The sequence below is a fragment of the Felis catus genome, chromosome B2, assembly GCF_018350175.1.
Source record: "Felis catus isolate Fca126 chromosome B2, F.catus_Fca126_mat1.0, whole genome shotgun sequence".
Taxonomy (NCBI): Eukaryota; Metazoa; Chordata; class Mammalia; order Carnivora; family Felidae; genus Felis; species Felis catus.
Genome location: NC_058372.1, coordinates 3,313,351 through 3,330,283, shown reverse-complemented (window position 1 = coordinate 3,330,283; position 16,933 = coordinate 3,313,351). Strand labels below are relative to the sequence as shown.

Sequence of the window (16,933 nt, the reverse complement as noted above, 5' to 3'; positions counted from 1 at the left end):
TGTGTGATGTGGGACATGCAGACTTTACAGTCATCCCTTCTACAAGCCAAATGCTGCTGCAGAAGCATAAAGGGCAGAGAAAGCGTGGATTGAGCAGAACACATAGGCAGGACCACGCACGCACTAAGGTATTTCCGCTTCTCTGTCCCCTTCAGTCAACCGGAGAGAGGCCACAGCCGTAAAACATGTTTGTCTTTGCCGTCCTCACTTGTTTGTTTTCCTCAAAAGGTTTTTCCTTTACTGCCCATGAGGTGGAAGATAAACTGGATTGACTGCATCCGGGGAGCAATCTTGCTTTCTCTTACTGGACCTGGCTGTGCGGGAAACTTCTTTTTGTTTGCGAGCCATGTGTACGTTTTTGTCATGGGTCCTAAGAAAAAGCCCACAGACCTTCTCCTCATCCACTTGGCTTTTAGCAATACCATGATACTTTGTGCCAGAGGCATTTTCGATGTAACAGCAGCTTTTCATGTCAGGAACTTTCTAGATAGTGCCAGTTGCAAAACTGTGTTTTATCTGGGGAGAGTGGCCCGTGGCCTGTCAATGTGCACCACGTGTCTCCTCAGCGTGGTCCAGGCCATCACCATCAGCCCCAGGACCTCCTCGTGGAGAAAGCTCAAGCCCCACACCGCGTGGCAAGTGCTCCCCTCTCTCCTCCTCTTCTGGATCTTGAATTCCCTGATAAGCTCCAACTTGCTCTCCTACATCACAGCCGCCCAGAGCACGAACGGGTCCGGGATCACACCGTCTGGCTCCCACTCCTATTGCCACATGCTGCCCTCTGGGCTGATCGTCAGGTGGCTCTTCCTGACTCTCATGGCGCTGCGGGACATCACCTCCCAGGGCCTCATGGGCTGGAGCAGCGGGTACATGGCTTTCCGTCTGTGCGAGCATCGCCAGAGTGTGCTCCACCTGCGGAGCTCCAGATTCCAGCGAAATTCCAGCCCAGAGACGAGAGCCACGCGGAGTGCCCTCCTCCTCATGGCCTGCTTCCTTCTCTTTTATTGGGCAGACTTCATTTTCTCCTTCTGCATCGGCTCCTTCTTGACCCATGACCACACGGTGTTAAATATGAAACTGTTTCTAACGCTCGGTTACGCCAGTCTCAGCCCCTTTGTGCTGATCAGCAGGGCCTCCCACCAGCCTCCCCGCCGGAGTGCCCGGCCGAGATGTGGGGAAACCTGCTTTCTATACTGATTCTGTTAGTAGCTACAGGTAGATGATGTAGTGAAATTTTTTGCACGGCAAAAATTCTGTGCAGCCTGAACTAGAAGCGTATTATAAAAATAGTGTGCTGGCCTGGGTTTTCCGAGAAGCAAACACCAAGACCAAATTAAATATGCAGGGAAGTTGCCAGGGCAAACAGACTGGGAGAGAAAATGTGGAGGGAGCCCGGGAGGTCCAAGAGCCATCCAATCAAGATGCAAGTATGATTCTGAGTGAAGGACAGAGGAGAAAAGATTGGATGGAAACATCCTAGGCCAACTTCCAGCCTACATAGAGTTAAACGAGGGAGTTATTTGGCCATCAGCAAAATCCCAGGAATACCTCCAAACTCATTTGAAGGGACCAGTACGACTTTGATACAAAAATCTGAAAAAGGACATTGCAAGGTAACAAAATCATAGGTTAACACTGCTTATGAATATAAATGCAGCAATTGTAAACAAAATATTGGCAAACAGAACCCAACAATACATAAAAAGGGTAATATATTATGCTCCAGTGTAATTTATTCCCGAGATACAAGAAGGGATTAATATTCAGTAAACCGAGGAAAATAATGAATCTCATAAAGACATCAAAGGACAAAGAAAACATGTATTCGTTTTAGTAGAGCCATAAACACACTTGACAAAAATCAACACCCAGTTATGAAAAATACAAATAAAACTTCTCAGGGAAATTATAAAGGAAAGTAAGTTTCTTAAATTGATAGAGATTAGCTACAGGAAAACCACAGTTAACGTCATATTCAATATGGAAATTTTAAATGCTTATCTCCGAGGTTGGGAATGAGGCAGATGTTTACTATCATCATTTCTCCTCAGCATTGTTCTGGAGACTCTAGGCCCTGTGAGAAGGTAAAAACAACAACAACAACAAAAACAACAACAACAACAACAACAACAAAAAAAAAAGGAGAAGAGAAAAGAAAAGAAAATGGAATGAAATAAGTAAAAATTTTTTTTACTCACCATTAATAACATTGTGCGTGTAGGAAACAGGAAAGAATGAAAAAGAAGTGAAACGAGGAAGTTCAATAGATTGAAGGTCAATAGAAAAATAATTGCTTTCTACCTATTAGCAATACATAATTGAAAATTTTACTAAAAATTTAAACATCAAATATATAAGGGAAAACAAGCAAATCACTTATGCTATTTCTCCACTGAAAACTATGAAACATTGATACATTAAAGCTACATAAATAAATAAGAATCCTACGTTCGTGGAAAGTAAAACTCAATATGTTTAAGGTGTCAATTCTCCCAAATTTTTTTTAATTTTTTAAGTTTATTTATTTATTTTGAGAAGGGGGGGTGGGGCAGAGAGAGAGAGGGAGAGAGAGAATCCCAAGCAGGCAGGGTACAGTCTGGCGCAGGGCTCAGTCTTACGAACCATGAGATCATGCCCTGAGCCAAAATCAAGAGTTGGACGCTTAAGCAACTGAGCCACCCAGGCACCCTCCCCCCATAATCACTCTTTAAGTTGCAGTGCAATTTGGATTAATATTCCAAAATGTGTGTATGTGTGTGTGTGTGTGTGTGTGTGTATAAACTCATATGCTTATCTTAAGTTTATGTGAAAATATAAAGGACCTACTAGAATGAGAAAACTGATCAATAGAACAAGAGACTAAGCCCAGACTACATATTTATAATAATCTGATTTATTATAAGGGCAACACACTTCAGTGCAGTGGGTAAAAAATGGACTTTAAGTGAATTATGTTGGGTTTCTGAAATATCCACATGGAAAAATGCACCTGACCTCCTAACCTACATAACCCAAACAAACAGAGATGGAATAAAGATTTTAAAATGTAGAATAATAAAGCTTTTAGAAGAAAGTGTAAGAGAATATCTTTATGACGACAGAGTAGACACATATTTTTTTAAAGAACAGGATGTCAAACAGGCTAACCCTAAAAAGAATTATAATTTGGACAATATTAAAATTAGGATTTTCTATCCATCAATCGTCATCATTAAGAAGCTGAGTAGAGATACCACAGATTGGGACAAGGTATGCACAACACACATAACTGACAAAAGATTCAAATATATGCAGACTCTTAGACGTCAATAAAGAAAAATAAACAACCCAATAAAAATGGGCAAAGGCTTGGGGCGCCTGGGTGGCGCAGTCGGTTAAGCATCCGACTTCAGCCAGGTCACGATCTCGCGGTCCGTGAGTTCGAGCCCCGCGTCAGGCTCTGGGCTGATGGCTCAGAGCCTGGAGCCTGTTTCCGATTCTGTGTCTCCCTCTCTCGCTCAGAGCCTGGAGCCTGTTTCCGATTCTGTGTCTCCCTCTCTCGCTGCCCCTCTCCCATTCGTGCTCTGTCTCTCTCTGTCCCCCCCACCAAAAAAAAAAAAAACGGGCAAAGGCTTGAACAGCCACCTCCACTAAATGGTATTCAATGTCCAGTAAACGTATGAAAAGGTGCACCACATCATTAATCCTGAAGGAACCGCAGATCAAAACTACAATGAATTATATCACTGCACACACACCCGAAGGCATGAAACTAAAACATCAACAAGACAAAGCGTTGGCATACATATTTTGTTCATTAGATTTATGAACTTTTAAAAACATTCTAATAGTATTGAATCGAAGAGGGAAACACAAACAGAACTTGAAAACCGCTGCCCTAACCTACCACTCATTCTTATTCATCTTATGAGAGACCCCTGGAGACACTACTGAGCTTGTTGATTATCTGAATGCTGGCAAGTCCCTTGTGGAACCACCTAATGAAGGCAGTGAAGACTCGTCAAGAAAGAAGGAAAGCAAGCAAGCGAGCGAGAACCCGAGCCAGAGTGGAAAGGAGGCAGGAGCAAAGAAAATCCCATTAAATACAACTTGAATCCCATAAGGTCTTGAACCCAAGACCTCTCACTTTAACAGATAAATCTAACAACAAAGCTACACTATCTTCAATGTTATTTGAAATACATAATATAGGAAACATTTAATGATGTTAATTATATACATCTTTATGAGAAACTACATCGATTTGAGAAAGGAAAGATCTTTTCTGGCCCAAACCAGGGAGAACTCCTTGATACAAGGCGTAGGCAGAGGAGACCGCCCCTTATGGAAATCGCCAGTATCAGACACATTATCCCTGTTCTAATTCCTTTTTTTTTTTTTCTTTCCCCCAGTGTTTCTTGGCTCCGTAACTACAAAAAAAGCTGTTCTAAGCTCTGCTATTCGAGATAACCCAGACCTTCCCACTCTACCTGGCTCAATCCAAGGAACACGGTGGGGTCTGCATCCCACGTGCCGGGTTAGAAGGGGGGTGTGGAGAAGGGAGGCCACGTGGGCACAACAGACAAGAAACACCTTCAGCTCACCTGGGGCTCCCGGTGCAGGAGTGGGCGTGGCCGGGGGGCCGCAGCCTGGGGGCCAAGCCAACTGCGCCCCCGGGACTCACCAGCGGGGGGCGGGCGATGGACGTAAACATGCGCAGAAGGGGCGATCACAGGCCTTTTGAGTTACACGTTTGTACTTGTATGTTCCATTTGTATGAAGAAATTCCAGGTGGGCCTACGGGATAAAGGTGAAAGGTTGATGTTAGTGGGGGAAGGGGTAGCTTGGGACTGGGGTGGGGGAGGATTGTTTATTTTATTTCTTTATAGATGCAGCTTTAAACCCTAGCAAATGCATTGCTTATTCAAACGTACAAAACAAAGTTGTGGAAGGGTAGATAGATAGATGACAGATTATTGACCTTTAGAGTTTTTTTTTTCCCACTCAGTATAGTACCCTTGAGATCTATATGCATCAATAGTTAATTAATTTTTTTAAAGAGTTTTAAAAAAGGAATCTCTACACCCAGCACGGGGGTCTCGAAGCTACAACCCCAAGATCAAGAGTCCCACGCTCCACCGAGTGAGCCAGCCACGGGCTGCAGGTAATTAATTTTATTGCTGAATACTATCGTATAGTACGGATGTACCTCATTTTGTGTAACCATTCACCCATTGAGGCACATTCCGGTTGTTTCCAGCTTTTCGCCATTCGAAGGCAAACTGGCTGTGAACATTTGTGTACGAGTGTCTGTGCACGTACATTTTCATTTCTCTGACATATCTCATCTTAATGTGTATTTCTCTGGAAACTGGTGACGTTGCACATCTTGTCACATGTTAGCTTTCCATCTGTCTGTCCTCTTCATTGAAATATTTCATACCTTTTGCACATTTTATAATTGGATTGCTCATCTTTCCCCTTTTGAGTTTTGAGTGCTATTTGTACATTCTAGAACAATCCTTTGATACACACTTCGTAAATATTTCTCCCAGTCTAAGGCATGTCTTTCCATCTTCTCAGCAGAGTCTTTCACAGAGCAAAAGTCTTTATTTTTTAAAATATTTATTTATTTACTTAAAAAGGTAGGGGGAGAGAGAGAGAGAGAGAGAGAGAGAGAGAGAGAGAGTATCCGAAGCAGGCTCCACACTGTCCGTGTGCATGGAGCCTGATGCAAGGCTCAAACTTACAAACCATGAGTTTATGACCTGAGCTGAATCTAGAGTCCAACACTTAGCTGACTGAGCCACCCAGGCACCCCTCTTTATTTTTGTTATAGTCTCTATTAAGCCCTGGGTCCTGAAGATGTTCCCTTCTTAAGCCTTTATTTTCCAGGGCGCCTGGGTGGCTCAGTCAGTTAAGCATCTGACTCCAGTGGAACTATGGCAGGAGTTAAGAGCTTGTGCTCCTGTGTTAGAATCCTGGGTTCAATCCTTGGTTCAGCTACTTACTATCTATGGGTGTTGGAGAAAGAGAATTAGCCACAAAATCTCCAGCCAACCACAAGACTTCTCTATAAAAAGTAAAAGGGAAGGAAAACAATTTTATTATTGAGAAAGCAGGAAACCATAATGTGCTGTGCACCACAGACAATCCACTAAAGAGACTGCAGGAACAGAAAACAAAAGCTACTCGGAAACTAAGCAGGGTCGGGTCTGGTTGGTACTTGGATGGGAGAAAACAAAAGCTCACTTTTTATAGAGCCAAGCAGGTGCAACCCATCACATACATCTTATCTCAAGATAAGTGATAGCTTGCCCTTCAGTGAGAAGTCTGGCCAGCACCATTTGTCACACATAGTGCGTCCTAAAGTCACCTGGTGATTTGGATGATGCTGTGTAAATTAATTGGCTTCATCTGAGGAGAAAATAAATAAATTTCTCAATTCTGATGACAGGGTGTAGTTTTGCAATTTGGGATAAGGTCCTCCCAGAAGTTGGGCTCCTAGTGTCCCGTAGCAACTGGGTGACAAGGGCACTGTCTTCTTTCAGGCTTATGTTTCAAAAGGTGGCTCACAGGTCCTTGACAAAAACATTCTTGGGTTGCAAAACTGGTAAGCTTTTTATTTAGCTTTTTAAAAAATTTACATACATCTCAAAGGGGCTGAGGAAAAATTTATAAGTTTTTTTTTTTTAAGAAAACACTCTTAAGAGAAGGGAAGGTGGGGTCTCTCTTTTGCACCAGCGAAAATTATTATTTTTTCTTTTGCCCTTAGAAGTCTCAGTGGGCAACGTATGCAGTCTTTTTTGTGTGCGACATTTTTAAAGTTTATTTATGTATTTTGAGAGAGAGAGAGAGATCAGGGGAGGAGCAGAGAGAGAGGGAGAGAGAGAGTTCCAAGAAGGCTCCTTTGCTACCAGCAAGGAGCCAGATGCGGGGCTCAATCCGACAAACTGGGAGATCATGACCTGAGCGGAAATCAAGAGTCAGACGCTTAACTGACTGAGCCGTCCAGGTGCCCCGCAACTTATGCAATCTATGTGTGCCTGCGTGTCCTCATTCAAAATTGGGGACGAAAATAGTGCTTATCTCAAAAGGCTTTTTATCACATGTACATCACATGTTACATAAGTATTTTTAGCAGGTTCCTGGTACACCTATAGGTAATGTGAAAGAAGAGAATATTCAATGACGCTTGTTCAAGGCGCTAAGGCAGACTATTCAGGACCACGGTGGGAGGTACAGGGAAACACTGCTGTGGGATCTTAACAATGATGGGGAAACACCGGGCTTAATTCGGAATACTGCTTCGCCCCTGGGCGCTGGCTTGCGGGGGACACCTCTTAACAGCCACCAGGTGGCCGTTGCAGTGGCTGTTGCCGAAATCCCACTTCTTCATTGCAGGGTTGCCGGGTCGGGAGGTGGGGGCCCGAGGCAATCCCCTGCAATTGGACCCTAGGGGTCTGTAGCCGAAAGCGCTGATCTCATCTGTTAGTTGAGAACACGAGCCGACAGGGATGCGCCTCCTTGGCTCAGCGGGTAGGTGTTAGATCCGGAAGGGGCTCTACGCACCCGTCTGAAGGGAAAAGGTGTCTGGGAAAATCGTTTCCTTCGACATTTCCCAAAACGAATCTGGGAGGACACCGTCCCTCCCTCCTCTGCCAGGGTTCGGCCGGAAACGAAGAGGAGCGGCTGACTGGGTGACACAGACACCGGTCCCAACTCTGACTCAGAGTTTGAAATTTGGGGAAGATGAAAAGAAGGCTGCAAACTTGGGAGACTCTGGGTCGAGAGAAGCAAAACCAAACGGGAACCTATTTGATGAGGACACGGCGGGGCGCTGAGCTGTGCTGAGTGCAGTCACTGTAACAGATTCCAGGGCTTTGACTAAACAGTGAATCTGTTCTGACTCCAGAAGGTTGGCTCAGGTGCTGTTCCTGCCATCAGGCGGGCCGTTCATTTCACGAGGTGCGAGGCGGTTGGGATCCTGTCACGCTTTCTCCGACAACGTGGCGCAGGCCTCGGTCTCCCCACGTGTCCGTGGGGGGGAGGACGCGGGGGCCCAAAGGCCACGACCGAGGTCCCCGGGTCGTGAGGCCTCCTGGTGCCAAACCCGGACACAAGCCTAAGTTCACGCAGCTCGTGCTGCCAGACGCCTTCCGGGCCACGGTCGTCCGAGCCCTTAAGGACTGGGAGCGTAGGGAGCGGGGTGAAGGCCTGTGGGCCGCCTTTCCAAGCACACAGGGCCCGTGCAAGCCCCGCGGTTCAGCCAGACCTCCTGGTTTATGTTGTCTGGGGAAGCGGTCAGCAGTGTTCTAGCCACTTCTGGGCGAAAAGGGAGGTGGGAGAGGTTGGGGGCGAGAGCGTGCATTTTCACCCAGGCGCCAAGGGGGCCGGCGGGCTGGGACTGACAGCAGGCGCCTCAGTTCCCTTGTCAACCAGGGTGGGAGGACAGCCGCGGGACAGCTGACCGCCCGATTCCCTGCAAACACGGATTCCCCCAGGGCTCTTGAGCGAGTGTGACCGGCGCCATCACCCTTCGTGGCTGTGCTTCCTCTTTTTCTACCCAAGCGGCCCCAGCCCACTTGGCTACCCTGCCCCCCCTGGGAGTCCCTACTTCCTAATCGCCCCTGTCTCAGGACAGCACCCAGTTCCTCGTTAGCTGGCTTCTCCTATCCGCCCCCTCCGGGGCGCCGGTAACACGCCCTGAAGGGACCCAGGCCTCCCCTGGGGTCTCCTCCGTGTCCTCAGCGGGACTCAGACCTCCTGTGCAGACCCCTGCCCCCCTGCCGGGCAGCATTCCAAGGTCCCCCCACCCCCCACCCCCGGGCCCTGCCCAGACTGCATCAGGTCCCATCACAGCTCCTCCAGCCCACGGACCGTGTCTGCACGTCTCTGGCTGATCCGGCTTTAAAAGTTGGGGTCCCATCTCCAAAGGCTACGCCGTCTGATTTGGTGTTGCAACTAGGAAAACCCGGTGAAAACTTGCAAGCAGTGAAGTCACAGACTCAGTCTGGGCTTTCAAAGACAACTCTGGAAGTATTCAGGGCTGTGTATCAGAGGTATAAAGATTGGAATCGGGAGGCACACCAGGAAATTGTTATCCTCGTCAGAATGAGATTCGTCATGCCTGCTGAACCTCAGGGGTTCAGATGAGACAGGCTGGATGTGGGAGCTAGAAAAGACACTGATGCAACGGGAGGTTTTCAGGCTCTCGTGTGGGGACGTGGGGCGGTGAGCCAGACCCACATTTCCTGGGGGTGGCTGATGGTGATGTCACGCGAAGAACTGGAAAGCACAGGGGGACGTCCGGTTGGGGGAAATTTTAGTTCCGCTCAGCACACGCTGGGTTCGAACGTATCGGGGACACATAAACTCTGGAGCACGTAGTTTGTCTTCGCCGGTGTGGAGCCAGACAACAAAATCCGGATTGCCACTTCAGATTCTGTATTCTGATTCTCAGGATCGCATCCGAAGCCACATAGAATGACCCGCCGAGAGCGCTCATGGGGAAAGGAAGAGAGTTCTTTGGACAGAAATCTGCTCTGTCACATACACCGTGACTGTCCTCTGTGCGCCGGAGGAGCCCTTTGATGTGCATTTTTCTTCGCAGATCCACCTGGGCCCACAGCCTTCTTCGAAAGGCTCTTGCTGGATTCAAATTTCTCTGCCCTTGAAGCAAAAACATGGTTTTGAACACTATCCGGGCAACCATTTTTCTCTTTCTCACCGGACCCGGCATCGTGGGGAACATCTCTGTGTTTGTCAAGTATACGTGCGCTTTCTTTTCGGGCACTGCGACGAAATCTGTACACCTTCTTAGCACCCACTTGGTTTTTACAAATACCGTGATACTTTTGTCCAAGGTAACGCTGAAAACAATAGCGATGTTTGGTGTGAGAAACGTCCTGGGCGACACGGGCTGTAAAGCGTTTGTGTTTCTGGAGAGGGTGGCCCGGGGCCTTTCGATCTCCACCAGCAGCTTCCTCGCCGTGGTCCAGGCCACCACCATCAGCCCCAGAGCCCCCGTGCCCGCCGGCTTCAAGCCAGCATCCGCAAGGCACATCCTTCCCTTCTGCCTCTTCTTCTGGGTCCTCAACTCCTTGGTCAGCATGAACTTACTCTACTACGTCAGAAACACGAGCAGCCTAAACAGGTCACAAGCTAGCCACGGAAATAGCTGCTCTTACGTGCTCCCAAGAAGCCAGATCATGAAGTGGACGTTTCCCATCCTCATGGCCCTGCGGGATTTCTTGTTTCTGAGTCTCATGGGCTGGGCCAGCGCCTATCTGGTGCTTCTTCTCCACAAGCACCACAGGCGCGTCCTCTACCTTCAGAAATCCAAGATCCTCCACCAGACCCCCCCCCCCCTGCCCGAGAGAAGAGCCGCTCACAGTGTTCTCCTTCTGATGCTTTGTTGTCTTTTATTTTATTGGACAGATTGTATTCTTTCTCTGGGCTTAAATTTCTCCTTAGAGAATGCTTCTTTCGTATTAAATATTCAAGAATTTCTAACTCTTGGTTATGCAATTCTCAGCCCATTTGTGCTGATTCACAGAGACAGACATTGTGTGGATGTTGGCATACTCAATAAATCCTGAAAAATGCCTGGTTTTTCACAGATCCCTTGGGTAGCAAGTTTGAAAGAAGACATGTTATGGCTGAGCATTAAAAAAAAAAAAAATGAAGCCTGGCTTAAACAAATTAAAGTATCGTATTATACAACAAAGCTGGTGACTAGTAGCCATGAGCTGACAAAGAAGGAGATTATAATAACCTCTGGGGACTCAGCCTTCTTCTCATGTCCATCCTGCCACCCTCGAGAAGAGTTAGCCAATTCCACTTTCTTTCTTATAAGATGTCTCTTTAACTATCACGCTTCCTGTAGGAAGGAGAAGAATCTGCCAAATTCCATCAAAAAGCTGGTGTACTTACTCTTTGACTTATAAGCTTAACTTCTAGGAGGATCAAGCAGATAAATATTGCTCGTAGGAGATCTGTAGCCTAAAAACTATTACAAACTGCAGCAATTTTTTAAACACATCAACTAAAATATCTAGCCTAAAAGGGCTGTTTTGCTGGCTATGTGAAAATATCCTAGAGGATCCAGCCATACAAAGGATTTTTTGTTGAGCTTGTGAAAGAACAGGTGAGTTCAAAATGTATTGTTATGGAATAATATTCAAAGTGTATTTGTAATTAATAAGAGATAGTAATTCAAGAGCAATAGTATTAAAAAATGGACTGTAATATTTTTACTCGCCCTTATCTCCATCTTTTACAAGAGTTCAAAAGACACTTAAAAGAGTGTTACCTGGCTTCAGAGAAACTGGGTAAGTGAAGCAAAAACTGGAACTTCCTTTTACATCTTTCTATATTTTCCGAGTTGTTAAATCTTTGAGTACGTATTTTTAAAAAATGAATTAAAATTTGTTTTGAAAATAATTTGTGACTTGTTGCAAGACACATTTGTTCGTGCCCTCACACTGCCACAATAAAACCAGCCTCATCCTAGTATGCTATGAAAGAGTCACAAAATAATGTGGTTCTACATTAATTTACATAGGAAATCAATAAGATACCACATATCTATTTGTAGATTTTTTTTTGTAAAAATTAAAACAAAGGAAGTGTCTTGAAAGTAACCAGAGTTACATGATGGATTACCCACTGGAAAGCAAGGATTCTTAAATGACAGTGGATTTCTTAGAAGAAACCGTGCACCTGAGACAAAACTTCATTGATCATGTCACCCTACTAAACTCCTTCTCTAACTGGCGATCCCCAGTGAGACTTTGGAGCCCCGGGAGTTATCGTCAGTTGAGAGCCAATGATCATGAATCTCTGAAAAGATGATTATATCCCTCATCTACTACACAGTTACCATAGTATATGACTGAATGTTCCTTTCGGGATGGCTGGCGGGAAGATTATCAGTGTATTTCTTTGGCAATGTAGTAGGGTTTCTTCCTGGGGATCTGTCTCTCCCATCATTTAGGTGCCATGGGTGACGGAACTGGTTCCAGTCTGGGAATGGTTAAGGATCCATGACCATTCATGATGTGCAAGGGCTGATTCAAGTCAGATTTGTACTCACAAGGCCTGGAGTTTTTCTCCTTTTTCAGATCAAGAAAGACTTGAGTCGACCTCTTATATACATTGGTTCTAGAGAACCATAATCAACTAGTCAATGGCAAAGATCTCTGTGAGTCAGACTATTTGATTAATGTCCATACCTGTCATTCTGCATTCAAATTATTCACACTATATTTAGGCATTTCAGTTCAATGACAAAAACTTCTGATGTAATTTCTTATTTGTAGGGAAGAACTTCAACACAGCTCTTCTTGGATGCTGGGGCTATACTCATGAATTTATTTGTCACAGCTCTAGCGAAAGGCATATTTTCTGGAACCCTCCTGGTTTGGATGAGCAGATATTACATAATAAATACTTTAGAATTCCAATAATCCCAAATCTTGGGTTAACTTCCTCTACAGCATACTAAGAAGTTCTTGGCATTTCAGCCTCATTTAGTGTGGGCCATGTTTGGGTTCATCTTTCAGTCATCCAAGCTTTCAAACTGTTTGAGCCATTCCTAGCCACTTAGGCTAAAATATTGCATTCATAATCTCTGCTGAGTGAGTCTATCTCAATACATTTGGCTTTCTCCATCTTTACATTCTTTTCACCTTGATCCTACACCCTTCAGATCCATTTCCATATACCTATCTCCAGCTTGGGCCACAAATTATCTTGGGACTGTTTCCAAAATACAGATTAAATGTTTTCTGAAATACATGTGGCTTTGCCCTAAAACCTATCTTGCTCTAAAATCTATTCCAAGATTTTCATTGCTCCGTATAGGATTTTGGACTGCCATAGTCATGTCCACCATATTTGGATCATCTCTACCATCAGCCCCTAATGGAAAATCTGACCCTTCGTGTCATACCAAATTTAATGAAGGCTATATAGGTAGTTATGAATTTACAATAAATATGGGGGATAACAGCATATTCAAGGACACTGTGGAAATGGGTAAAATTGAGATGTGAAAACTATTACACAAATGTGCTTCTTTCTTGAGAAAATAAATTGAAAGAAATAAAAAGAGAGGAGTGAAAACTTGATAGTTAACAAGAGACTTAGATATTTTAAAAGAACACAGTATAAGATCTTATTTCTTGTCTACTTCTTTTTTTTTTTTTTAAATGTTTATTTGGAGAAAGAGTGTGATCAGGGGAGGAGCAGAGAGAGAGGGAAGGCGAGAGAGAGAGAATCCCAAGTAGGCTCCACACTGTCAGTGTGGAGCCCAACGCAGGGCTTGATCTCACAATTGAGTGAGATCGTGACCTGAGTCAAAAGAGTCAGACACTTAACCAACTGAGCCACCCAAGCACCCCTTTTATTTATGTATTTTCATCCCGTCTTATTTCCTTAAAGGAATAAAGTAAAAGTTCATAATTATTGAACACATGCATAAATGAATGAATGTCCAATTATCAAATAAGTAGTGTAGCAAGTAAGTGAGAAGAATGATTCTTATCCATGATGCTCAATAGAGCAAACGTAAGGAAACGCAACTAATGTGCAAGCATGAACAGAGGAGAAGAAAATAGAGTCAGATACCAAACTGAAAGAAGGATTTTGGAAAGTGAGAGAAGTTTTAAATGAGAGCTATGGGCCATTTTGGCTAGATTGCCAAGAACAAATATTTAAGTATCTGTGACAGCTTAAAAACTAATATTTCACAACTGGCTCAACTGATTGACCCACCATAACAAACCACTGTTCATTTCCCCACTTTTTGTCCATACTGGACATATCAAGAGTGTCACATATGGTGATGATTCTTTCTCCAGAAGGGGAAATGAAATACCTACTTGAATGACTTGCAGTCAAGAAACACCACATCCATGTAGTCTGGTATATTAGTATTCTATTGCTGCATAACAAATGAACACACATTTAACGACTTAAAGTAACACAAATGTATTACCTCATAGTTTCAGAGGGTCAGGAATGTGGCCTAGCTGCCTCTTCTGATTAGTGTCTCACCAGACACAATTCACAATGTCAGCTAAAGTTGCGGTCTCATCTGAGGTCTTCCTAGCTCGCTTGATGGCTGGCAAACCTCAGTTCCCTGTTGTTTTAGAATGCAGACCCTCAGTTCCTAGAGGACACCCCCTGCCACGTGACCCTCTTCATAAGCCGTTCGCATCATATCTGTTTACTTCTTCAAAGCTAGCAGGAGAGCCTCTCCTACTCTGAATATGTCTCTTTTGGACCCTCTTCCGAAAGGCTCACCTGATTAGGTCAGACTCACCCAGGATAATCTGTCACTCTCTCTTTTGTTGTTGTTGTTTAGTTTTTATTTTGTAATCATAAACGTAGCTCTGCAATCCAGCTAGACTTGGAGGGGAATCAGGAAACTAGGGGACCCATAGAACTGCAGCCAGAGCACAAAGATTGTAGGATGTTTCGAGCAGATGGGGGTGAAGGACTGTTCCCCTGAGCGACAGAAGGAACAGTCTGGCAGTTTAGATGTAATGCGAGTCAAATGCACAAGATTTGTCCGCAGTCGGCAACGGTGATCTTGCTGCTCTTGCCATTCCTGGACCCAAAGTGTTCCCTGGCTTCCACAACATTCGTGCCCTCTTTCGTCTTGCCAAAGACCACCTGCTCACCATCACACTCAGTGCTGGCAGTGCAGACAAAACCTGGGAACCATTCGTGTTGGGTCCAGCGGACCATGGATGAGATGCCAGGATCCCTATGCTTCAGGATGACATTCTCATCAAGTTTCTCCCCATAAGTGGGCTTGCTGCCAGTGCTATTATAGCGTGTGAAGTCACCACCTTGGCACGTTAATCCCCAATTAATCCTATGAAAGCAGGAAACTTTATGACCAAGTCCATTCTCCCCAGTGCACAGAATACAACAATTTTCCATTGTCTTTGGAACTTTGTCTGCAAACAGCTCGAAGGAGATATGGCCAAATGGCTTGCCATCCAGGGTGATGTTGAAGAACACAGTGGAGTTGACCATGGGCTGGGCCACACAGATGGCTCCAAGGTGGTAGCATCTACAAGGCTTGCTCTCTTGTTTTTTATTATTAACTCAAAGCCAATTGATTAGGGACCTTAACTACATCTGGAAAAATCACTTCCATTTTGTCATATAATATAATTCAATCATGGTAGTGTAGGGGCCAAGGCCAGGTTGTCCCAAAATGTACCACAATGGCAGACTGATTATTCTGAATTAAAGCTATTAGAGAAACAGACAGTGCATAGGCCTCAGACCTTCTGCTCTCTCCCTGAAAGCAGGAAATAAATCTTTCATATGAAAGATACCCACCATATAATAAGAAGTAAAAAGAAATTCTTGTCACCAGAGATGGAAAATTTAAGAGTGGAGAAAGCTGTAGAAACGGCAGAGAAAGCTGTTATGTTTTTACTAATCTACTATCTCAGCCCAAATTCCACTTAGAATTCCTTACTAAGTAAAGTTCCCAAACATCTGTTTTCTTTATCCTGTCAATTACTCAAAAATGTATTATTTCTTTGTCTAAAAAGTATAAACACTGCCTGCCTTGGTCATTTCTTTAGGTCTTAATTTTATTATTGGTAGTCCAGGCACATGTAATAACTGTGGTTGGTTTCTCCTATTAATCTGTCTCACGTCAACTTAACTCTTAAGCCAGCCAGAAGACCTTGAAGGGTAGAGGAAGAATTTTTCCTTCCCCACAGTAGTGAAATCCCACCATATCCAGAGGTCTTGCCCACATTCTAGGAAAGAGGATTACACCAGGTCTGCACACCAGAGAGAAAAGAATCATGGGACTCATCACAGAATCCTGCCCATCTCCCCATCCACTAGTTTACTGTTTTCAAATCAAATAATCTAAATCTCAAAATTTATTTTGGTAGCAGTGCTGGAAACATGAGAGATACAGAAGAGGGGCTGGTTGTACATTTTCCCACTGAAAGAAGTTAGATGAGAGCATGGCTGGAAGGGAAGAAGAATGAGGGCAATCAGGCAGTGGACGGAAAAACTAATCTGTGCTGTTCAGTCAGGACAGTCAGTTCTCTGGGAGCGAGTAGAATGGAGAAATGGGAGACACTCCTGGCTTATGTCTGGTAATGTTTTACACTTTCATCTGGGGGGTGGTTTTATAGACATGTACAGTTTGTAAAGATTCATTGGGCTATATAAGTAAGCTATATGTGGTTTTCTTTATGTATATTTTACCTCAGTGAAAATAAAACTTAAAATGCCTGGACTATGGAACTTCTTTCTGAGCATATTCATATGCCTGGAGACTATTGCTGCTGACTGAAGATGCTATGTATCACGTAAGTGTTTTTATCAAAATAACAAAATTCTGGGCGTGCCTGGGTGGCTCATTCCATTGAGCATCTAACTCTTGGTTTTGGCTCAGGTTGTGATCTCATGGTTTCATGACTTTGAGCCCCGGGTCTGGCTCTGTGCTGGCAGCACAAGAACCTGCTTGGGATTCTTTCTCCCTCTCTCTTTGCCTCTCCTCTGCTCACACTTTTCTCTCTCTCCCTCTCTCTTTTCCCCTCCCCTGCTCACACGCGCGCACACACACACACACACACACTCTCTCTCTCTCTCTCTCAAAATAAATACACTTAAAAATAACAAAATTCTGCCTCTCTTTAATGTTACTTTTTCTTGGGGCACCTGGGTGGCTCAGTCAGTTAAGCGTCCGACTTTGGCTCAGGTCAGATCTCATGGCTTGTTGAGTTCAAGCCCCGTGTAGGGCTCTGTGTTGACAGCTCAGAGCCTGGAGCCTGCTTCAGATTCTGTGTCTCCCTCTCTCTCTGTCCTTCCCCCACTTGCCCTCTGTCTCTTTCTCTTTCTCAAATATAAACATTTAAAGATTTTTTTTTAAATGTTACTTTTTCTTCAGTGCATATCAGGC

General features: G+C 44.6%; 3 protein-coding genes and 1 pseudogene across 3 annotated transcripts in view; 3 read left to right on the top strand and 1 right to left on the bottom strand.

Moving 5' to 3' along the window:
* LOC105260539 (putative vomeronasal receptor-like protein 4) overlaps window positions 1-16,933 on the bottom strand; it is a 43,118-nt gene that overhangs the window by 16,394 nt on the left and 9,791 nt on the right.
* FELCATV1R14 (vomeronasal 1 receptor felCatV1R14) lies at window positions 247-1,219 on the top strand. The gene is given in 2 exon segments (NM_001167486.1): window positions 247-1,163; window positions 1,165-1,219. Coding segments are annotated over 2 exon segments (972 nt in total).
* On the top strand, window positions 9,666-10,508 carry FELCATV1R-PS70 (vomeronasal 1 receptor felCatV1R-ps70 pseudogene; annotated as a pseudogene).
* FELCATV1R15 (vomeronasal 1 receptor felCatV1R15) lies at window positions 9,666-10,580 on the top strand. The gene is given in 1 exon segment (NM_001167487.1): window positions 9,666-10,580. A coding segment is annotated over 1 exon segment (915 nt).